The sequence below is a fragment of the Macadamia integrifolia genome, unplaced genomic scaffold, assembly GCF_013358625.1.
Source record: "Macadamia integrifolia cultivar HAES 741 unplaced genomic scaffold, SCU_Mint_v3 scaffold151, whole genome shotgun sequence".
Taxonomy (NCBI): Eukaryota; Viridiplantae; Streptophyta; class Magnoliopsida; order Proteales; family Proteaceae; genus Macadamia; species Macadamia integrifolia.
In genome coordinates this window covers 407301-430942 of record NW_024868240.1, presented here as the reverse complement: position 1 = coordinate 430942, position 23642 = coordinate 407301, and the positions used below count along the sequence as shown (strand labels likewise).

At 38.2% G+C, this 23642-nt stretch overlaps 1 protein-coding gene across 6 annotated transcripts in view; it reads left to right on the top strand.

The window, feature by feature from the left end:
- LOC122064050 overlaps positions 1-22714 on the top strand; it is a 34132-nt gene extending 11418 nt beyond the window's left edge. The window contains exons 4-28 of one of the 6 annotated variants that reach the window (XM_042627744.1): positions 2388-2504; positions 2642-2788; positions 2954-3669; positions 6665-6786; positions 6893-6984; positions 7127-7349; positions 7525-7588; positions 8716-8813; positions 9054-9124; positions 9197-9370; positions 9497-9568; positions 14835-14936; positions 15029-15118; positions 17086-17161; positions 17256-17352; positions 17487-17556; positions 18195-18374; positions 18492-18614; positions 18737-18820; positions 18995-19179; positions 19272-19410; positions 19510-19569; positions 21042-21146; positions 21539-21657; positions 22174-22714. In XM_042627744.1, the coding sequence (XP_042483678.1) occupies positions 2388-2504; positions 2642-2788; positions 2954-3669; positions 6665-6786; positions 6893-6984; positions 7127-7349; positions 7525-7588; positions 8716-8813; positions 9054-9124; positions 9197-9370; positions 9497-9568; positions 14835-14936; positions 15029-15118; positions 17086-17161; positions 17256-17352; positions 17487-17556; positions 18195-18374; positions 18492-18614; positions 18737-18820; positions 18995-19179; positions 19272-19410; positions 19510-19569; positions 21042-21146; positions 21539-21652 (3321 nt within the window). In that variant the 3' untranslated portion in view covers positions 21653-21657; positions 22174-22714. Of the gene's footprint in view, positions 1-2387; positions 2505-2641; positions 2789-2953; positions 3670-6664; positions 6787-6892; positions 6985-7126; positions 7350-7524; positions 7589-8715; positions 8814-9053; positions 9125-9196; positions 9371-9496; positions 9569-14834; positions 14937-15028; positions 15119-17085; positions 17162-17255; positions 17353-17486; positions 17557-18194; positions 18375-18491; positions 18615-18736; positions 18821-18994; positions 19180-19271; positions 19411-19509; positions 19570-21041; positions 21147-21538; positions 21937-22169 lie in introns of those variants that run through there. The other 5 variants (XM_042627745.1, XM_042627743.1, XM_042627746.1 and 2 more) reach the window with 5 other exon arrangements.
- The last annotated feature ends 928 nt before the right edge of the window (positions 22715-23642 follow it).

Genomic DNA, 23642 nt, shown 5'->3' with positions numbered 1-23642 from the left:
GCCAAAAAAAAAAAAAAAAAAAAAAAAAAAAAAAAAAAAAAAAAAAAAAAAAAAAAAAAAAAAAAAAAAAAAAAAAAAAAAAAAAAAAAAAAAAAAAAAAAGAAGAAGAAGAAGAAGAAGAAGAAGAAGAAGAAGAAGAAGAAGAAAAAGAAAAAGAAAAGAAAGGTGTTTTATGGACTTTTCACTTCTTACAAAACCTTTGAAATACATGAAAATGGGTTGAAATTTTGACCCATTTCGATTGAAATAGTGCTTTAATAAGCATTGTTTTGTATTGTTTCGACCGAAACTGAAACTCAACCAAAATTTTTGCGGAAATGTTGAAATTTTGACCGACACTATGCATGCCAAGTGAGGTGACCCACATTTCGTTTTGACTCGAGTCGAAAGCGAAATAAGTCTTGAGATTTCGGCCATTTTGACCATAATCTTGAACCATGCTGAGGTCTTGGAAATTTTTGACATAGTTTCCGTCTTTGGATATTGAAAAGGCCGTTACCTGGTGCAAGTCCTCCGTTTGCAGGGTTTCTTGAGTGTTGGATTGCAGATGGTGCTAACTATTGGCTTCTTTGAGTGAGCGACTGCTCTAAAGACTCAAACATGTCTTCCTAGAATCTAGCTCTATCTTTGATTTCCACTTTAAATTTGACATGTGCTGATGTGCCAAACAGGTCAGCAGACCGTTTTGTTATATTCTTTCACACTCCTAACCATGAGATGTTTTGACCATGGTTCTAAAAATTGTTTTGGGCAAGGCTGGTTGAACCAAGTTGAACTGGAATTGGATGCATTTTTATTCAACCCATACCTGAAACTGAACTAGGTCAAAAATCGGTCAAAAAGCCAGTGAAAGTAGGGAAAATTGGTTGGTTTTCACAAGAACCAGATGGTTGATGATGTTTCAATTTGTTTGACAGTGTCTGGTTTTGACCTGTTACGCTGGATCAAACTGGACTGAACAGCCAGACATTTTCTTTTTGATATCTGTTCCAGTTTTAAAAACTATGATCTTAAGTACTCTTGAATCCCTTCCTGCTCCCCCAAAGAAAAACCTTAAACCTCGTATTTCTCTTCAAAGAACCTGCTTGCTTAGGAAAATATGTTTTTACAAAGCCTCTACAACCATTCAGTGAAGAGACTTATAGTGTAGCCCAAACAACCATGATCAAGGCACCTAAATTCTCCAGCTTACACCCCCTTTTCCTTTTCCCTAAGCAAAACCTTTTCCCTTTTCTTCATCTGCCACCCCATCCAGCAAGAAACCCATTAATTTATTTTCCATGCGTTTTCAGACACCAAAGATGGAGTTGAAAGAATAGAAAATATCAATGAATGACATCTTTCTCTGAGAATCTGGTGGTTTCGAGGTTCCCTTCCTTGTAGCCATTTCCAGGTTTAAGCTTCTACCTACCTTACTAAGGATATGATGCTTTTCATTTTGTGCTCTTGCTTTTAAATGATTTCATAGGCATAGTTCAAGGTTTCCACTTCGAATCTGGTTTTGACCAAGGCTTGAAACCAAAAATATTTTGTGGAACTACGAAATTTCGGTCATGGTTGGTTTCAAGCCCCATATGGCCAAATGAGGTCCCTAAACTTCTAGACTGTATTTTAGACCCTCTAAACACATTGGAGCCTTGAGATTTAAAAAAAAAAAAGGTAGTTTGACTTTGGACCCAAGGTTGGTGGTAAACATTGTATGCTGCTGTCTACATTCTCTAATATGGTCTATTTCACAAAAAATTTAGTACTAAAGCACACATAATTCAATTGTACTACCCAACAGCTTGTTCCACACTTTTAGGGGAGTAATTTGGCAAAAAAATACAAAAAACCAGGGTTGCAGGATTGTTAAGAGTTGAAACCAACGAAGGGAATGAAATGGGTCGATCCATTTCGTTTGAAACCTTACATTTTAGACTTAAGGAGTGTATCGTTTTTGTCAAAATGAAATACCGAAACAACACATTCTGTCGAAATTTTGTTGAGACTGGAAAACTGCAATCTTTGTGTATTATTCAAGGTTTTGTTTTGACATGTTGAAACTGAAATATTTCGCAGAACTTCGGCGAAACCTTGAACTATATTCATATGTAGAAGCTTTTTAAACTCCTATCTGCTTTGCTTTATGAGTTGTTGTCTACTGGATTTCAAGTCGTGATTGCTTTCAACTCTCTTACATTTGATGCATCTACATAGAAATGTCCATGCCAATTGAAACATATTTGTTGTAGACTTGTAGTATGAGTTATCTGTGCTTGTAAGAAGATGAAAGTTGGTTCATCAGATGCATTCATTGGCTGTCTTATCTTACTATGAGATAGTAGTGCTTTTGTTATAGTTGTATTTACTATTATCTTCATATTTTATTATTTATTTTGCCCCAGAAGAAGCCCGTGCTCATTTCAGGATCCACTTTCACTGTTGGTCATGACCGGGATTGTAATTTACAGCTGACAGATCCATCTGTGAGTGCGGTTCTGTGTAAACTGAAGCACATAGAGGTATAACATTGAATCTATGAGCGCTAAAGATCTTGTAGTAATGCAGTGCATTGAGACACCATTTGTGGTCTGAACATTTTCACAATGTGGTTTGTGATACTCTTTTCTTTCTATTTATTGTCATTTCTTATTGACAGAAAGGAGGTTCATCTATTGCTTTACTAGAAATCGCAGGGAGCAAGGGGGTTGTCCAAGTAAATGGAAATATTATTGGGAAAAATTCCTCGACCATCCTTAGTGGAGGGGATGAGGTGGTTTTTTGTTCATCTGCTAAACATGCATATGTATCCTTTGACTATTTTATCTTGGACTTTGTGATGTATGAGATGTAGCTCCTCTTACATAATGTGGAGATGTGCACACTTTTTTTTTGACTTTTTGAGTGAATGCTGTATATCAAACAATTTACCTTCTTTTCGGAATCAAAATTTCCTTAAATGTATCCTCAGATTTTCCAGCTGCTCACAAGTGACAATGTAGCTGCTACGGCTCTGCCAACTTCTGTTTGCATTTCACAATCTCATAGTGATCCAGTCAAAGGAATCCATTCTGGGACAAGGTCTGGAGACCCGTCGGCTGTTGTAGGAGCATCAATTTTAGCATCTTTATCAAACTTAGGAAAAGATCCGCCACTTAGTCCATCATCTGGCCAAGATGGGGAGGATGTACAACAGCGGGATGGGGAAAAGCGTACACAACCTTCTGGGTGTGAAGAATTGTATGGCCCTGTGCTGGACCTTGATGTCAGTTTCCATACTGGGAAGGATAGTCCTGAGCAAAATGAGGAGGCTGGTGTTTCGTCAAGCGAGAAAGTTGCAGCTGTTCTGTCTCCTGACCTTGCTGCCAATGACTCCTTGCATGTTGATGATATTGACTTGGATACTCGCCTTGACACAGTGATTGGAAAGATTCCTCGGACAGGCTATGAAATGAGGCCACTTTTGCGAATGCTTGCGGGAAAATCTGGTTCGGAGTTTGATTTTAGTAGAAATATATTGAAGACGCTTGATGAGAAAAGGGAAAACAAAGAACTTCCAAAGGATTTGGATCAACCTACAATTTCATCCTCAGCTAGGCGCCAAGCATTTAAGGATAGTTTACAGCAAGGAATTCTCGATTCTAACAACATTGAGGACTCCTTGGATAATTTCCCGTATTATTTGAGGTATTTTTTTTTTCTAAGTTGCTTTTAGTGCATGTTTTAGATTCTGCTTTGTGTTGGTACCATAAAATTGGTTTCATTAATCCATTTATCTTTACTCAATAGTGAAGTCTACTTATTCTTTGCAGCAGCACTGGTATATAGACTGTGTTAAGTATCTCTATGATAGTTTGCTTGTTGATTAGGGAGAAGAAAGTGCATAATGTTGTGTTAGCATGTGGAGTTTTTGATGAGGTCGATAGCCTTATAGGTTGTAATTGCATTTGAGTGAATCTTAATATAATTCTCCTCAACTCTAGAACCAAGCTCGATATGAGATTCTGTTCTCAATTTGAAAATAAATTTGCATTGTGGGTTTATTTCTAAACATTCTTACTTTCCCCTCCCTCCTGTAACATAAATACATAAAATAGAACACCATTGCCATTTCTCTTGATGACATGGGGGTGAGAATTGCACTGTGTGGCTGAAGGCTTTACAAATGTGAGAGGAAGTCTGGAAGGATATGGATTGAGCTGGTGAGAAATGATTTATAGTATAATGGTACATACATTCAGGGATAACATGGTTCTAAATAGAATTGCTGATGGGATTCAAGCTAGCAATACCATAGAAATCAGAATCTCATTACAGAATTGAAGGGCTCACAAAACCAGCCAGCTAGAACACTCAGATTAATGCCAAACTACAGATCTGATCAGCCCCAAAATTAACATTATTAGTAGGTCTCTTTATGGGTTTCAACATCCCAAAAGTTGATCTCAATCTGTCAGTCAGATAGATGTTGTAAGAAAACCAAATTAGTAACTAGGTTCCAGATTTAGCAACTTAGCAGTTACTTCTCCAGATTTAGCAACTTAGCAGTTACTGCACATCAACACAGCCACTCGTTGTCAAATTAACAATGTAACAGCCACTCAGTAACTGGAATGACATGTGTTAAAACCAAGGAGATTCACAGACTGATTCTTCAGGACAGCATCCACATGTAAATAGTAACTTATCTGTAAAATTAGTAGCAAGTAGAACCACTCCAACTGCAGAAATAAACCAATAGATAATGCTTCAAACTCCCCACCAATCAATGGTCAGCATAAGGTATCTCAGTACCCTAGGGTTGCTGATCAATAGAAACAGAAGTAGCAACTATCAGAAATAGCCCAGCCATACGTCAGATCAGTTCCTTAATATAGTCAGAGGAAGGCTATGGAGAGGAGAACAACTCTTCATAAGAACAGCCTCTGACGATGGCTGGAGCTTGGATGTTCAGCAATGACCTTTGCACAAAATTAGAAACTATGTAAAGAATTAGCTACTTACAGATCCAAGGGATTTAGATGTTGGATTAACTTCAACACACTATTGAAGGGGGGGCTTCGTAATGGACAAGATAATACCAGAAGTTCCCTTTGATTGATGGGCTGATAGAAAGTTACTGTCTTCTGAAGTTTTTCTGCCAGAACATTCCAAACTCAGATGCCGTATGATTAGTTGATGACTCCTTCAAACCCAGTTTCTGTGAAACTTGATGGAGTAGCCTTGGAAGATCAAATTGCAGCCATAACAGTGACAACAGAGACTCGATACCTCACCACAGAAAGCTGGTAGCAGACCTAGAAAAATAGAAACTAGGAATGAAGAAACAGAGAAGAGGAAGAAGCAGGGGGAAGGAAGGATATTGATCTGTCTTGCAATAATGGTCTCCGACCATAGACTCTCTCTCCCTGCAACTGAATCGCATACCACTCAATGGCAAAGCCAAGTTTTCAAACATCCTAATCGTGGGCTGTAGAGAAACCTTCTTTTGTTAACAGAATTTCAAAAATCCCCCTCTTCCGTGGGGAGGAAAAATACAATGTAATGGAAATAAAAACTAGACTAGATTTTTTTCTGATTCCTACTTGCATCAAAATAGAAAATGAATGCTGAATAAAACTACTTTATAGGCTATAGCCAACAACACAAATAGAAACAAAATAAAATAATATCTAAGTAATAGACTCTCACACAATTCAATAATCTTAACCCCAAGATATCTCCACACAAGGGCTCTATGGGCCCTACAAATCTGTCACAATAACTCTGCTGATTGATGACAGAACAGACTTGGGTATATGGGCTCAAGTGATATCACAGTATGGGCTCAAATGTGCTGGCTCGAAGGGGAAAACCCTGGACAGGTTTGCGCTGCTTCTTCATTCTCCATCAATTTACATCAATGCTATAATGAATGTGATTCCTGTAGCTGAAGGGTGATAATTGGGACAAAGGCTCAGTTTTTCCCCCCATAAAAGGGGGAAGCACAATCTAATGTCAGGGCACCTAGAGAGATTGCAAGGGCTGCTAAGTTAATGGTTTGTTTATTTATTTAGTTTGTGATTGATAGTGAGAGAGTTTTGTGTTATCAGTTGCATTTATCAATTTTCCCTTTTCTGGGTTTATTGATTGCCTGTTCTAGCTCGTGCATTTTGGTTTTCCATTGGGATTCTAAGCTTATACTGGATTAAAGTTCTGGCTTTTAGTGTGTGTTATGTTTGTTGTTCTAGTGAATAATTTTTGACTTGTGATTATGTTTGCTTGTGCATCCTTTATGAATTTGACGCATGAAGAGATTGTAAGACTGTGTGTATCGATATATGTGTATTGTTGTACTCTAATTTCTTCAGTTCCTTAATTAGTTAATTATGTTTTTATATGTTTTCTATTGTTTATATTATTTCTTCTCCATTTATGGATCCTAATCAGTGCTTCTAAACATATTTTGATATCTTTTAACTATCATGTTTATTTTCATATCTTTTAACTATCATGTTTATTCATGTATTCTTTACCAATGAGTATAATTTTCTGTATGACCTTATAGTTATGAATGCTTGCATATAATATCAATTTCGTAATCAATCTTTTCCTTTGCATAATTTCTGTATACAGTTGTGTCATAATTCAGTCTATCATTAATTTGTGTCTGTAATGACCATATCTGACTATAATCATACAGTGAGACCACAAAAAATGTTTTAATTGCATCGACATATATACATTTGAAGAGTAATAAATTCGTGAAGTTTACATCAGAGCTCCCAACTGTGAGTCCGAGGGTGTTGTTGTCTGGCCCTGCAGGTACGGTTTTTTTGTTTGTTTGTTGCTTTCTAGATTATGTATTGTTGATGTGGTTTTTCCTAGTTTTCAGTGATATGTGGGTATTTTACTTCTAACCTTCTTGCAGGTTCTGAAATATATCAAGAAACGTTGGCAAAGGCACTAGCCAAACATTTTGGTGCTAGGTTGCTCATAGTTGATTCTCTTTTGTTGCCTGGTGTAAGCATTGGGTTTCCTATTTGGAAAAATTTTAATTCCTTATTTATTATATTAGCTTTGCTTAGAACCTTATGCTGAAAAGTTGAGTGAGTGAGGCATAAGGAGCTGCTGAAACTTCTCTTAACATTTCAAATGGTTTCAGGGATTATCATCAAAGGAGTCAGAATCCTTAAAAGAAAGTTTAAGGTCTGAAAAATTTAGCACATTGGCTAAGCAACGGGCTACACAGGGAGATGCCTTAGCACACATGAAACCGGCTTCTAGTGTTGAAGCTGATATTGTTGGGACATCTACACTTAGCTCCCAATCTCTGCCAAAGCAGGAGGCATCTACTGCATCGTCAAAAAACTGCTCATTTAAAACAGGCATGTTACCCCTGTCAGAAGCCCCTAGTGTACATTGGTGTTTATCTCATGTTTATTTTCTATGTATTGATTAGCATCCAATTGCTCCTTCCTTTTTTTAAACGTATCATTTGATTGGCCTTGATATCTTGCATTTCAATTTCTTAGCTGCCTTAGGACTTTGTGAACTTGACAGGTGATCGAGTAAGGTATGTCAGTTCTACACCGTCATCTGGGTTTTCTTTCCCGGCTCCTTCAAGGTATCTCCACTTAATACAGACTATGGCCACTGTGAATGTCCCTTCAAATTGTTCATTTGGTGTGTACATGCTGCACCGTAGTGGTTTTGTTGTTTTGACTCAATGTGAAAGCATTTACAATTCTGAAGGATTCCCCCAAAACACCTTCACGCCCCCCCCCCCACCAAAAAAAAAAAACCTGTATACTTTCAGTGTCCAAACTCCTAGAGGTTTAGTCATCATTGTGCATCTATGGAAGTGTCTTCCCTCTCCCCCCAGCTCTAGCCTAGATGTGATTGTTCTATTGTACCCAATTTTATGCCTCTTAACTATTCTTGATTGTGTGTCCTTCATGCCCCTTCGGCATCAGGGGCATGCAAAGTGTATGCTGGCATATGCATGATGTTCCTAACATAGGTTTCGTTGGGCATACACCAATCTTCCCCCTGCTCACACCCCCCCTTTTCTTTTCTGTTGATAAGTTGAGTTCTTACACTGTTCTTCAACAATTCAGGTGTTTGCTGCAAGACAAGCTGGTGGTGTCCCCGATCATGTCACACCTTTGTCTAGCCATGCAATTTGAGTGTGTTTAGTTCCTAGCCAACCAAAACTCAACCTATATCTGATCAATAAACTTGTACATTTGACTCTGTTGATCGACCTGTGCTGGTTAACCTGGTCCATGTTGGGCCATTTTTTTTTATGGTTGGGAACAATAAAGGGGGTGTATTTTTCTGAAAAGGGAGGGAGAGAACCAAAATGGTGCTATCACAACAACTGGATGACCCCCTCCCCTGGCACATGCCCTCTGTGAATTACAAAAGGATGATCCACCCCTGAATCTTAGACCAACAAGCCATTTAAACCCGCATCCATCAAATCACCCTACAGTATCTCCTTGCAACAACAACAACAACAACAACAACAACAACAACAACAACAACAACAACGACTCCTTGCAATAGAAGATAATGATAAAATTAAAACAAGGAAAAAGGAAAAAGGGGAGGGGGCTGGAGGAGGGAATAAGATGACTTTTTTTAATCTGGAAACCCAGTTCACATTCTTTATCTTGCCGGATGTTGACGTGTTTAGTCTATTATATCCTTTTTTCCTGTGAAGATTTTATGCAGACTCTGTATTTATAGGGGACCAAGTTATGGTGGTCGACGCAATGTAGGACTCACTTTTGAAGAAAATGGATCATCAAAAGTTGGAGTTAAATTTGACAAAGCAATCCCAGAAGGTAATTGATCTTGGGGGCATTCGCAAAGATCATGGTTTTTCTGCAATTGTGATTTCCTTGTTTAAGGACCTTTGCAAAGAAGATCATGGTTTCTTCTGCAGTTGGGATTCCCTTGTTTAAGGCTTTCTTTCTTTTTCTCCAATATGTGTGATCATTTGTTATTTCTAAATGTTCCTAAGGTATTTTCATCAACAGTATGAAGTGTGTGCCATTTCTGTTTTCTCCACCCTGCTTCTGCAGCTGATTCACTTCGTTTAGATGGTTCTGGAGGTGATGATATTGACAGTCTTTCCATCAATGAACTGTTTGAGGTGAAATGCTTACTCTGTGGATGGTGTGGTTAATGTTGCTTACATGTTAATCTGAACCATCTCCTAATCCAGGTGGCTTCTAGTGAGAGTCAAAATGGTCCATTGATATTGTTCGTTAAAGACATAGAGAAGTCTATGTCAGGAAACCCAGAGGCATATGCCAATTTCAAGAGTAAGCTGGAAAATCTGCCGGAGAATGTAGTTGTCATTGGCTCACATACTCAGATGGATAACCGTAAGGAGAAGGTAGAAAATGGCGCCTCTCCTTCGATTACATTTTTTCAGATTGTGATGCTTGGTACTGGAAAATGCATTTGTGTTCTATTGATGTCTCATCTTCCTTTGGTGCTGACATATGAAGTTATTGTCCAGTCACACCCTGGTGGTCTTCTGTTTACAAAGTTTGGAAGCAATCAAACAGCTCTGCTCGACTTTGCCTTTCCGGTATTGCAAAAACTTGGCATTTCTAATTTTTTAAATGCATGACTTAGTAATGTTGCCTGTGAATTTCTTTCTTACTTGTAATTCCAAAATTTCTTACTTCTATAGTAAATTATATATTATTTTTATTGTTATTGTTATTGTTGTTGTATATTTTTTTCATTTTAACATGTTGAAGCATCTAGATGATACTGATCTTTAAACTACAACCCTGCAAAACGGAAGGCAATGTATTCGAATTTGCCAAATTACCCACAAAATTATTCGACACTTTTCAGACATGCTTTGAATAAAGAGTGGAAGAATTCTGTTCTCCTTCCAGATACTTGCCAAATGTGCTTTGCTGATGATGTAGCCAAAAGAAAAGTACATCAAGTTTCTAGAGGTTGGGAATCCACTTCCCTTGGAAAGAGCTGGAAGCCTTTATGGATAATGTTCTGGGGTGGTGGGAATTATCTGGATCATGATTACAGGTATAGGCTCTGTACATTTAACACTCCCAGACCTCTGTAGTAGCGGGAGCCTTGTGCACTGGGTTGCTCTTTTTTATGATTATGGGTATACAGGACCTACTTTAGGTATCCCAAGTATATCATCGGTATCATTTTGCAAATCGAGAGGGAAGCGATCAGTTGCAGAAGACAAATCATAACTAAATAAACATGTCGTTTTGAAGATGCGAAAGCGACTTCAACTGATCGAAAGTCCCATCCATAGGGATGTGAGACAACACTTCCATACAGCAATAATGGTCAGGTCAACGCAGAGCCTGTTAAAGGGCATTAGTAATACACGAACCTTACCTGCTCCTTCCTCAAAACCGAATCTCCCTACAGGGTACATTGGTTGAAGCTCATCATCACCAAAGAGGCTGCATTTTTGTCATGCTTCTAGTTGTTTTTATGTTGGGGAAATAGAAGTATTTTGGGCTGTTATGGTTCATGTTTATGTTTAGCAAGAAAATGTGTTTGCAGTCAAATGACACTTTCCTGTTTCTTTACTTGGAAAAAAAAAGTTTCGGACACATGAAATCATGGAAAATATTCTGTTTGACTGTATATTGGGGAGTAGATGTGACCGTAAGGTGGGTTATGCATTCATTGTGCCGTAACTGATGCCGTGTGCCTGTGTATTACCTGCCTGCATTCCAACGCTCAGGACCCGAGTCTTTAGTTCCTGTTTGATTTACTTAAGTGAATTATGAACGAATTCTCACCAGTGCCTGCTTTCCTCTTCTCCCTATTTCGTTGTCCCTCTCTAAAGAACCTAAATCACTTCTCAACGGTTGCACTCCCTTCTTCATTCCCTTCATCCATCATTGGTGGAAGTTGAAGATGAAGTAGAAGCAGCAAAACGTCTCAGTGAAGGATCACAATGGGGAAAGAAAAGATTGAGAAAAAGGAGGTGTAAGCACACACTAGAAGGGAGCAAAGTGAATCAAAGTTGAAATTAACCTCTTCAAGTATAACACTTCCTTGATAATTTTGTGATCCAACACATAAGGGTGATGCTCCATGTGATACTAGGTTCTATTCATCTTGGCATCTGTCCTTGATTTTGCAAACTCCCATATTGCAGCTGGTCTTCGTTACTATTTTTGTGATTTGTTTCTTTTTCACTTTTGCATTTCCTTTTCTCTGTCCTTCGATCCATGTAGCCGACCCCATTAAGTTGGGATAAGGCTTTGTTGTTGTTGTATGTCCATAGGATTATGTAGTCAATGCCATTTAGTTGGATAAGGCTATGCTGAGTTGAGTCCAAGAATGCACATGCATGCATTAATTATAAATGTTGTCATTTTACTTGATAGACTTGTATTCATATACAGAAGAACAATGGGGACAAGGTGTCAAATCGGTCCGGTACTCCGGTTTACATTTTGACATGGTAAAATTAAAGTTGCACCGGATAAGAATCTGCCAAAATCAGGATCATTTTGCATTCAGTCTGGTTTTACTGGTTTCTATTCGGTTATCGTTATCCGGTTTACGTGCTGGTTCACATTTGGTTTCACCTTTGTGCCATTTAATTCTATTTATTATATTTCATATATTGATATATTAAAAAATCAGGGATTTTGGATAATAATTCTTATCATTGATGATGATCACTTTATATATGTTGTTTAGCATTTTGCTTTGTGGCGGCCTTTTGTTTGCTTATGAGTTGATTGCTGTGGTGTCTTTACTATTTACATCAAGATCCTATTTTCCTTTTCCTTGTTATTGTTGTTTACTGGTTGTCCTTGTTGGCAACCTCAGCCACATGGCAGTGATGACATGTCCAGTTTGAGTGACATGGCTCTGCCAGGTTACAACAGTTATTTGGGGGGGGGGGAACTATATTGTGCCATGAGTGTTGATGCAAGAGGCCTATGTTAAGCATATGGTTATAGTTAAGTCACACATAAGAAGTGGGAGTCGCCATCATGAATCGATTTGTGGTTCCAAGTTAACGCCAAATAAAAAGGATTTTGGTCATAGTTTTAATTGCGATGGTCTGGGGCGCGGTACTTGTGATATTTCAGCTTGGGACACATTTTATTTAGCGGTTTTTTGGATGTTAAATACCATTGGATGGTTCAGTTCCAAAGAGGGGACAAAACTAATCCATCCGCTTCACCCAAGTTGAGTCAGAAGTTTGGAAAAATTGGTCAAGAGTCATGTAGACTTAGCCAGGGTAAAAAATTGACAAGACTCGTTCATGAGTAGACCTAGGGCCCGTTTGAAAACGTTTCTGCCGTTTCTGTTTCAAAAAAAGGCAGAAACAAAAATTCCCGTTTTTGGGAATAGAAACGGAATTTTGGGTGTTTGATAAACCTCTTGTTTCTTGAAACATTTCTCTATCGTAGGAGCCAGCTTGGCCAAGTTCGATGCCGTCCCCCACCTCCACTCCGCCTCATCCACATCCAAAATCCCCCATCTTCTGAGCCAACCAAAACAGCTCCGCCGCCCACTTCTCAGCTGAACCACCACCACCATCATCAACACCGTCAGCGAACAACACGTTCCTTGCAGCCTCTCGGAATGATCGAATAGCTCCTAAGACCCGGTTCCTCCGGCAACGAAGTTGCCCGGATCCTACCTCACCATCACCATTGACGACAGGCCGGTGCTCTTGCTGCCTCGACATGGTAGCTTCAAGCTGACGAAGAGTCTTGGAGAAGACCCCAGAGAGGGCCGCATGGTTGACTTCCCTCAAAGTCTCGGAACCTTCATTGAGGTTTTCATCGATGAGCTTCTCCGCCAAACCCCTCACGACTTCATACTTGCGAGAGCTTGGCCAGTCTGGATCATCATCTCTCCCTTTATATGATCCACAAATCAAAGAAGTTTTTGGAAAAAAAAAAAAAATGAAAACAGATTCTGCCCTAGTTCTTGCAAATTGGCGCAGGAGATTCCTCAACCGTCTCGAACGTACCAAGCCAAACTCTAGCGTCGTTCTTCGCCGGATCTCTGATCTCTGCTGCAATTTTCCCCTATGGCTGGTCTTTTTTTTTTGGTAGAATGGCTGTTGTCTTACTCCTCTGTAATGCTTCCCCTTTGACGTAGCCGCAACTAGAGCCGTCATTGAAGTTGACTTCTCCAGTACCGTCGATACCGTAGTCACAACTGATGAAGCCGAAGCCGAAGCCGAAGCCGAAGCCGAAGCCGAAGCCGTCGGTTGCGCCTGAAACATGCCGCCAAAAGTCGATTCTTGAGGCTTTGCTTTTTCGCTCCTCTCCCCATCAACCTAGGGTCTGCCGTCGATTCTGGTGTCCTCTTCCGTGAAAAGCTTCTCTACCTTGAAGCCCTCAACGTTGATTCCTCCGCTCAGCTCCAGTCAACGCCCTCAACTCCGTCGAGAAATGTCTATACTCAATGGGCATCGCACGCTCGGACGTCGATGTCGAGGGAATAATGTCAGGTTTGGGGGAAAGAAAGGTCCACAAGTCTGTTTCCAGAAATGACGATACAAGTTCTACTTGTTTCGTCCGTCGTTTCTGTTTCTTGAACCATAAATCAATATAAATTCTTAGTTATGTTTCTGAAATAAGCAGAAACGGAACAGGTTTATTAAACGCTTTTTGCTTCGTTTCTGTAGTTTCTTGACACAAAAACGGTAGAAACGCGTTTCTGGAAATGTTATCAAACGGGCCTCTAGTCTTAAGACTAGGTCTTTTAACTTGAGTCATTATAAACTTTGCGAGTCTAATTATTTCTTAAAAAACTATCAGACCAGTTCACTACTTTAGCGGTTCACTTATATTATTGAACATATTTGCAATGGTATAAGCTCAAAATTCAATGATATGTGATTCCCTCATTTTTTTTTTCATTTTTTTTATGTATTCTTTGGTTTTTATTAATTTATAAATATTTATTGTTTAAAAAAAATGACTTGCCAGGCTGAGTGACCAGGTTTTTCTGAAAGGCAAGTCGAGTAAGAAAATCTGGTTTTCCAACTACTTGAAGCTACAAAATAGGTTTAGGAAAAGGGAATGGGGAAACAGAAAATAAATGTAGGGAGAGGGATTCATTAATTTTTTAATTTTTATCAGTTCATATCCGGTGCAGTGATTTTTCATAAAGGGTTTCTAGCACCGGCAGTTTTCTGATTTTGAACCGAAACGAATTGGGAAGAGAACCTATGAAATCAAAACCACATTTATTTTCTTTTGGTCCGATTTGGTTCATTTGTAAATGGTTGGTTCTGGTTCCATTTTGACACCCTTTGTTGTGGGGTGGGTTAGGAAAGTCCTTGATACTTGATGGACATTGTGTGAATTTTGTATTACCCGATTATTGCATTTCTCTTATTGCTTAATGATATGCTAATCATGTAATTTGCTTTTATATGGTACTGCTTTCTTTTTCCAAGTACCATTTGTTGTTTTGTCATCTCTACTGTTTATTATCTTCCTTCTCTCTCACACAATATGGGCACACACACATGGCCACATACATGTGTGCACACTCACACTCACTCTCAACCCTGATGATCCATGTGACCCTCATGGTTTTTGTTTTGTAGCTTAAGCATTCCATTTTTTATTGAAATCAATCTTACTGACTTCCATGTCACCATCTAATTCTGCATACCTGTGCCTTTTTTTTTCTTAATAACTTTAGATCTAAAAGAAGTGCTTAAATAGGGTACCCGAATAGCAAAATGTTTCAGGACTTCTTCGCCATTTAGATCACTGTGCACAAGCATAATTATGAATTGTTTGCCGTTTACTTGGTCCCCAGTCCTTGAGTAGTTAAATAAGATGCTTGAAATCATGCAGGATAACTTTGGTAGGCTACATGAGAGAAGCAAAGACATTCCAAAGGCGATGAAGCAACTAAGTCGACTTTTCCCAAACAAAGTGGCAATTCAGCCGCCGCAAGTATTCCACCAGCCTCTAGTTTATAGTTGTAATGTTTTCGTGTGCTCTATTTGATTGTAGAGTATATTTGACATTTCTGGCTACTGTGGCAGGATGAAGACCTACTCTTGGATTGGAAACAGAAATTGGATCGTGATGTTGAGACTCTGAAAGCACAGTCAAACATTGTTAGCATTCATTCAGTAAGTGGGAGCCAACACCTTTGGAAAATATTCTTGTTGATCTTCTATTTTTGTGGTTCTGTTTGTTTGTTCCGCCATTTGCTTATTTCTCTTTGTAAGGTTCCCCATTTCTTGAGGGCACATATGTATTATGAAGTTTGAGATGCAATGCTCCTCCATCTTTTAAATAAAATATTAATTTTAAATTACAAAAAGTTACTTTCAGAGAAGGTTTATCCCTCCCCCCCCCCCCCCCCCCGAAAAAAAAAAAAAACCTTTTTTTTCGGGGGTGTACTCTGCGTGTCTCCTTGAGAAAGTTAAAAGCACATTGATTGATTATTATTAGCTTTTTCTATATTAGAAACCATATCTTTCATAAATTCATTCTAAAAGGTACTACATATTGAGAATCAAAGTGAAGTTGAAGGGGGGTTGTCTGAATACTACATCATAGGGTCGTGGCATTTAAAAAGCTTTTACTAAATGTAAAGAAAACCATTCATGATTATAAGAAAAAATTTCTGCTTTGGGTCCAACAGGTCACATCTAGGGTCCTCCAATGCAGATGACTAGCGGGAAAAATATTGTAACATATACGCCTGTGTTAATTGGACCCAAGTTACCTCTGACGTGGTGGATTTTCTCCCCTTATGTTGTCTATAAGATATTTTCTTGGGTTACCTTCTGCTTGGGTTGTTCATTCAAACCCCAAGGGAGTAGCTGAGTTGGCCTTTGCCTCAGGAAGCGTGTGGTTTTGAGTTCGCCTCCTCTTACCTTCTTGGGACCCCTCACATGGGGGTGTTTAGTGCTCTTTACTGCCTTTGGTGAAAGTTGAATGGTTCTCATCCAACCTCAGTATAACCCAGTGTATGTGGTTGTGGGGTCAGTATGAGCCTGCGGGACTAGTCAGGTCAAAGGCCTGGACACCCGTCGTTAGGGAAAAAAAAAACTCACTGATTCTGAGTTGATATTCAGGGGTGGACTGTGTCCTCTGTCACTGCTACCCAAATTCTTATCCGTTATTCTTGCTAGACAATATTAATTTGTTCCATAACCCAAAATTGCACTGTTCTCAAATCTCTGTGTGTGTGTGCAGAGATAAATTTCCATTTCATGTACTTCTTAACCCTTTAATGATTTTTGTAGGGCCCAAAGACCCCAGGCAAACACAATGTTGCCATGTGCTTAAGGAAATTTTGTTAAGTGAAAACCAAGACAATTTCATGTACCCTTCATTCATATCTTCTCTTTTTTTGTTGGCCTATTTGCCACTAACCTACTCTGTGGGGATTTGTATATTCTGTCTTTTCATCTTTAATTATTTAATGAAGTAAATTTCATTATATTTCCTGATACTTTAATTAAAAGAAACCTGTATTTTATGATGACATCATGGTGTATTCCCTTTCTATATACTTAGATATTGATTAAGAGATTTCAATTGGCACAATCATTCATCGAAGATTTGGAGCATGTTACCTTTAGTTGGTATTTTTGAATTGATAATTGCTATCTATCCATCATGATCCAAATATTTTTTTAATGTTGGTGTGGGGAAATACTTGCTTTCTGTGTACATGTAAAAACATGCGCTACTGGTCATGATAATGCATCTTATTTTTAATCGTTCAGCTATCTATTTGATATATTTCATGACAAGGTTGCATCCATTAACTTTAAAATGGGGAGTGCCGTTGGCACAAATAACACAGTTGCAATATGGACTGTTATTTTGGATTTTTGCTCCACCCCTCCTCTTTGCTTCAAAAGAAAGAAAGAAAGAAAGATTTTTCTTGCTGCCTTGCTTTGTAACCATCATAGAAACGTCAGCTTCAAAATTTAATTGGTGAGATCTCACCAATCTGCCACTTTATTGCTGTTTGCATTACCTCTACTTTATCTTTCTTCCTTTCTGGAGCCCTTATGTTGACTGTTGTGGTTATATTGGGTTTTTAAGTTATGAAAACCACCTCGCTTCATGTTTTCAGGTTCTAAGCCGAAATGGGTTGACGTGCCCTGACCTTGAAATACTCTGCGTAAAAGATCAGGCACTCACAAGTGAAAGTCAGTACTCTCTTCTAGTTCAACATAAATATTTATACGACTTAATAACAAATGAGCTAATCTCACATTTTGCCTTTGTCGTTTGATTTTACAGATGTGGAAAAGATAGTCGGTTGGGCATTAAGTTATCACCTTATGCACAGCGCTGAAGCTTTGACCAAAGATGCTAAACTTGTAATTTCCAGTGAAAGGTAACTGTATGTTGATCTACTAATCTCGAATAATTTATTTTAATTTTTACTATAAAATCTCTATCGAGTTGGCTTAAAACAATGGGCTTTGTGAAATCTTGTCGATTTTCTTATTAATGATACTCGTACTGCAGCATTAGGTTTGGGCTCGACATTCTCCAGAGTATACCAAATGAGTCTAAGAGTCTGAAGAAATCTCTCAAGGTAAATTTATCGTTTATCTCTTTATAGTTCCTTTTATCATTTAACTATCGGTATCAATAAGTGAGTTTAAAAGATTTCTCGTTAGAATGTCTGCATGCATTCAATATTCGTGATATGCCAAACCCTTGGCAAAAGTTTGTAAAATCACCCAAATACATATGGTATACTTGTTTCAAGGGTTAAAGCCTAAAGGACTATATTTAATATGCCAAGTACATATATAACTGCTACAGATACATATATCAAGAACCACTGTATCTAATCAGTGCCCTGATATGAATTTGATTCCCCTTAAGTTCAAGAAGTACATATGGTGTACTATATTATTAAAAAAGGAAAAAAATGACATTTTCATTACTCTCGTTTTGTTATTAATTTAGCAACTGGTGGCATCTTATATGGTTGATACTCTTGATACCGATAGATATCAAAAGAATTTTAGTTCCCTTGTTAGTATTGCATTGTAGGCTGAAAATTGATACATGATGAATAATATCATGGAAAAAGAACTGATACTTTATAACTCGGAATTCTCCCTTAAGTGCAATAGTCTTTCTACACAATATGTTTGCATTATTTTCTTTCCAAGAAATTATGGCTTAATATGTTCCTTGGGTTTGGACCTTGATGGTTTTCAGGATGTGGTCACTGAGAATGAATTTGAAAAGAGACTTCTTGCTGATGTTATCCCAGCAAATGATATTGGAGTCACTTTTGAAGACATTGGAGCATTGGAAAATGTAAAGGACACATTGAAGGAATTGGTGATGCTTCCTTTGCAAAGACCAGAACTGTTTTGCAAAGGACAGCTGACAAAGGTTAACTGCCAGTACCCTTTCCTTTTTTTTTTTTTTTTAAGAATGCATTATATAGCATTCTGATGTAGAGCTAGTATGCTATGTTTTGTGGTTGAATCATGGTTACTCTGTTTCCAGCCTTGCAAGGGAATACTGTTGTTTGGACCTCCTGGTACGGGGAAAACAATGCTTGCAAAAGCTGTTGCGACAGAGGCAGGTGCAAACTTTATCAACATATCTATGTCAAGTATTACTTCAAAGGTATTACTGCAAATCTGGTTGGCAGTGCCTCCTCTCCCCAGTTGTGAACCCCAACTCCCTAATTGGGATGTGGGTGTCTTCTCCTTTAATCTGATGATGATGAAAACTGATGTTGCTTGCAGTGGTTTGGTGAAGGAGAAAAGTTTGTGAAAGCAGTGTTCTCACTAGCTAGTAAAATTGCTCCTAGTGTTGTTTTTGTTGACGAGGTCAGTAGAGTGCATTGATAGATTCTTTTTCTTCCACTAGTAGATGGCAATTTAAGTCAACTAATGAACCTTTGATTCCTTTTTATTTTGTGGCGAAATACAGTTTATCTTGCTTTTTAATCTCTGTTCAACATCATCCATGATTATGTTTTCCACTTTTTTTCCTTTTAACAGGTTGATAGTATGTTAGGGAGACGTGAAAATCCAGGAGAGCATGAAGCTATGCGGAAAATGAAAAATGAGTTCATGGTAAATTGGGATGGTTTGCGCACGAAGGACAAAGAACGTGTATTGGTACTTGCTGCCACTAATAGGCCTTTTGACCTTGATGAGGCTGTTATAAGGAGACTCCCTCGGAGGTAAACATTTAAAGGTTTTAAAGTTGCTTTAATAGTTTGTAAAAAAATGTTTTATTGGTTTTTCATTTGTAATTAACTGAGCCTTCCTGCAGGTTGATGGTAAACTTGCCTGATGCCCCTAATAGGGAAAAAATTCTGAGAGTTGTATTAGCAAAGGAAGAAATGGCACCTGATGTTGATTTGGTTGCAATCGCAAATATGACTGATGGATATTCTGGAAGTGACCTAAAGGTTTTCCAGTGCTTATTTTACTGCAGTCATTAAAATCCCTTAAATAAAGAAATTATTTTGTATGTATTGGATTTTCTTTAATCAATCTTTTGATTTCAGAACTTATGTGTTACGGCAGCACACTGCCCCATCAGGGAAATTCTAGAGAAAGAAAAGAAGGTTAGAGTCGTTAGACTTATGTTCCCACTACCTGACAGTCATATATGAATTTAAACAACCCAAATGTTTTACCTGTATTGCTTTTGATATGTTATATCTAGTTTACTTGCCTGCCAAAATTTTCACTTGTTTTGATAGTTGATTATGATTGCATACAGAGTTTTATGGCTATTCTGCAGCTGCAGCATTCCTGCTGCATTGTGATGATTCTATTTTGTAAGCAAGAACATTTATTAGAAAATTAGAGAAAGAAAGTTAAAAGATGTAAAATACATGTTTTATGCTTCAAGGACTCTTTATACCCTTACTTGTTCTCATACTTCTCCACATATTACAAAGCAAAAGGATATATCTTCCAAATGATTGTCCCTTCAGTATCCAGAGGTTATTTGCCCTGATATTTTAAGGTCAATTAGATTTCTTTGGATATCCTTCTAATTTCAGACATGTATGTCATGTATGTGGAGTTAAGAAATTATATACCACCGGGAAGTAAAGTCTTAATGAAAAAAAAGCAAAGATTCCCATTTTCTGGGCCTTCTTACGTGAGTAGCTCATGCTGGGAATCCTCATGCCTGAATGATGATTCCATGTGATCTACTGCCAGAAACCAACACTATGGTGCATGAGCTCTGAAGCTTTGATGGTGCCTTTCTGTATGGCCCCATAATGACAATTGGAATCAATAGGATCCAGTCATTGCTACTGATATATCTAGTGAGAACCATCTTTTGTCCTGTCAAGCTTATTGATAGAGTCAGTCTCTGAATATTATCCTTTCTCCAAATGATATTGTAGGTGTGCCACGTGTACTTCTAGCCTAGGATGTTTAGGGCAATATGCTATTGGATACAATGCTGACTGATATTTAAGATTGAATATTTGTTGTCAATCAACTGTCGACATTTCAATCATACAGTCAAATTTTTGTAAAGTTTTTGTCCATCGCAGATGTTTCTTGCTGCTTTATACATTTCGATGCTGCTAATTACTAGAGCTGTGATAGGTTTATCATTCTCCCCCCATTATACATTTGTAGGCTTACCTTGCTAAGCCAGCTTCTTAATCTATGTGGCATCTTCCTGGTCCCTGCAGAAATGCTCCTTCCCCCTTTATTATTAGGATGTGCAAATTGAATATGAGACTTTTTTAGTTAGTTCTTAGTAAATGTAACCAATTTACTTATACATAACATGGTTAAAATCCATATCACTTCTGATATGGTCTTCTTGCTGTCAAACCATTTTTTTAGCCACTGCTATCAGAATGAAAACCTTGAATGCGGGCCCTTATTGCCATGGCACATGCTGTTCCCAGCATTTGTCTAATTGGAATTTTTTTATTGAACCAATTTTTTCAGTGGAATATTTGTCTTTAGTGTTATTTAGGCATTTGCTGAAATAGGCACATGGGTGGGTGAATGTCCGCATAATTTCCCTTTTCCAGATTCTAATGTCTATTTGCCTCTCCAGGAGAAGGTTTTAGCATTGGCAGAGAGCAGACCTCTCCCTGCACTTCATAGCAGTTCAGACATTCGTCCTTTAAACATGGAGGATCTGAGATATGCACATGAACAGGTATCTGTATTCAGTGGAACTCTTAAAGCACTATAATCACAAATGCATAATGATATAATTCCCCGAATTTTTGAAAATTTCTTGATTTTTATCAGACTTTTTAATATCAGAAAATTTATTGACTATTGAGTATGCTGTTAGTGTGTTGTTATTTTTAAACGATATTTTCTAGAGCAATACACAGTAATAAGAATCAGCATTGACAGTGCACTAGGCATAAAAAAATGGTTAGTGCTATAAAAACAAAAAGGTTTAACCAAACTAAATTAATTATCACACCTATCCTTTTACTTCATCGAAATCTGCTTCAATGGGTGCATGCGTTTCCAGCCACCTTCATTTCATTTTTCAAATTGAGTGCTTTTCCTAACTTCCCATGTTTGTATATGTAGGTATGTGCCAGTGTGTCATCAGAGTCTGCAAATATGAACGAACTCCTCCAGTGGAATGAGCTGTATGGTGAAGGCGGGTCAAGGAAGAAGAAATCTCTCAGCTACTTCATGTAGAGGAGGTATACTAATTTGTTGTACAGTCCAATGTTTTGCTTCCTTTTTCCCTTTCAAAATCCTGTAAGATTAGGAACTGATATTGATGGGTATTCCATCACAGGTTGCCATGTGTTATATAATTAATGTTGTACTGCTCCGATATCCATAAGATTATTTACATGTTCTAGTGGAAGCCAGTGGCCTGGACTTTCCTTCTGGGATGCTGTCCTTTTTGGTTGTACATATAAAAATACAATTCAATGAATGGAATAAGCATCTTCATATTTGATCTTTCTTTCAAAGGTGTCTGTTTCACTTGTAGCTAGTGAGAAGTGTAGAACGGGGAATAACTGTACATTTCAATAACAGGATCTGATTCTATGGCAATGCTTCTACCAGGGGGCATTAAAATGCCCCTGAATCTGGATACAGGAAAATGTTTAGTGGGTATTTTTGTTGATCTTCACTGCTTGGTTTTCTAGACCATGTGTGGTGTTAGCATTCGATCCTCAACCCTTCTGTTTTTTTTGTCTAGCTAGGTATCAAGTATCCGAGTTAGATTAGGAAGATCTGCAAAGACTGGTTCATCCAATTGATACCTTAAGAGCAGTCAGATCAAGATTTGGACTGGGGTGCATCTATCTCACATATGATTTTGAGTTTTGAATCTTTGCTTCTCAATCAACCGACACATTAGGTGGTGGTAACAGCTAGGGTTGGGCAATGGAGTCACCCTGCAAGGGATCTGGGGTGCCTTCGGTCTCTTCATTGAGGTAAAACTATCTGTTCTAAGACTATTGTGTTGTAATATCCTCAACGCAATCTAGCCTTCAAATATATATTTTGTCTGGCATTACAGTCAAATACATGAGAATTTAACAATTGGTATCAAAGCCTACCACCACCACCACATCATGGGTGGTGCTGCTGCCCTTAAATCGGTCAGTTTTCAGAGAGGTCCCAACCAATTTGCTTCGCTCAACGTCAAGCCACTCGTGCAATACCATTTCAGTTGACAGTTACAATTTGTTGGTCATTCAAACAAAAAATCATAAACTAGCTTAAAGCTTTTGTTGGTACTTACGCATCTCTTTAGTTGGAGCTATGGAAGGTTACTTTGGTTGAAAGAGTACAAGACCCTAAGAACTGCTCGTATGTCAAACCAGGATGTGGGCGGCAATCTTTGACACGGCTAAGCACAGAAGCCCTAATTCTTGGCATGGAAATGGAGCAGGAAAATAGGGTCCTGGAATTTGGCCAGTGCTTCTTTTCCTAGAATTCGGCTGGATAGTTGCTTTGCAATGGTTTCAGGCCGCTAGTCCTATATTCCACAAGTAGACTGGACACTTGGGCAGAGTTTGGTATACATTCTCAGAACACGGATACACAAAGGGTGTCAATCAATTCGGTTTCAGTTATTCGGTTCGGTTCCAAATGATGATAAAGTGGATCAAAACTGAACTGAGAACTGACTCGGTTTCATATTTAGACACTCAAATCGATTCAATTTGGATTGGTTCGGTTTCGGTTCTAATTTGGTTCTGATATGTAGTTTTAATTCGGTTTTATACTTTAGTTTTAATTCGTTTATGAAAATGGTACCACTTTTGAACCATGACTGTGATGGACCTAAGACCAAAATGGGCTCAAGTTATGGCCTTTATGGCCATTGCCAACTCCAAAATTATCTTAGCTTGTAAATATGTGATGATAAATTGGAAAAATCATTTACCACATTAAAAAAAAAAAAAAAAGGGCTTGCAAAAACACTCTTGAATGATAAAAGTAATTCAGTTTGGTTTCGGTTCAAACCAACAGTTCTGACACCCAAAACCAAAACCGAGCCAAACTGAATAACATGCTCACATATTCAAACCAAATTTGAATTGAATAAATTCAATTCGATTTGATTAATTCGGCTCGATTTATTTGGTATTCGGTTTCGGTTTGAAATTGACACCCTTTGGATACACGTTCACGTTCTCAATGCAGAATTCGAAACAAGAAA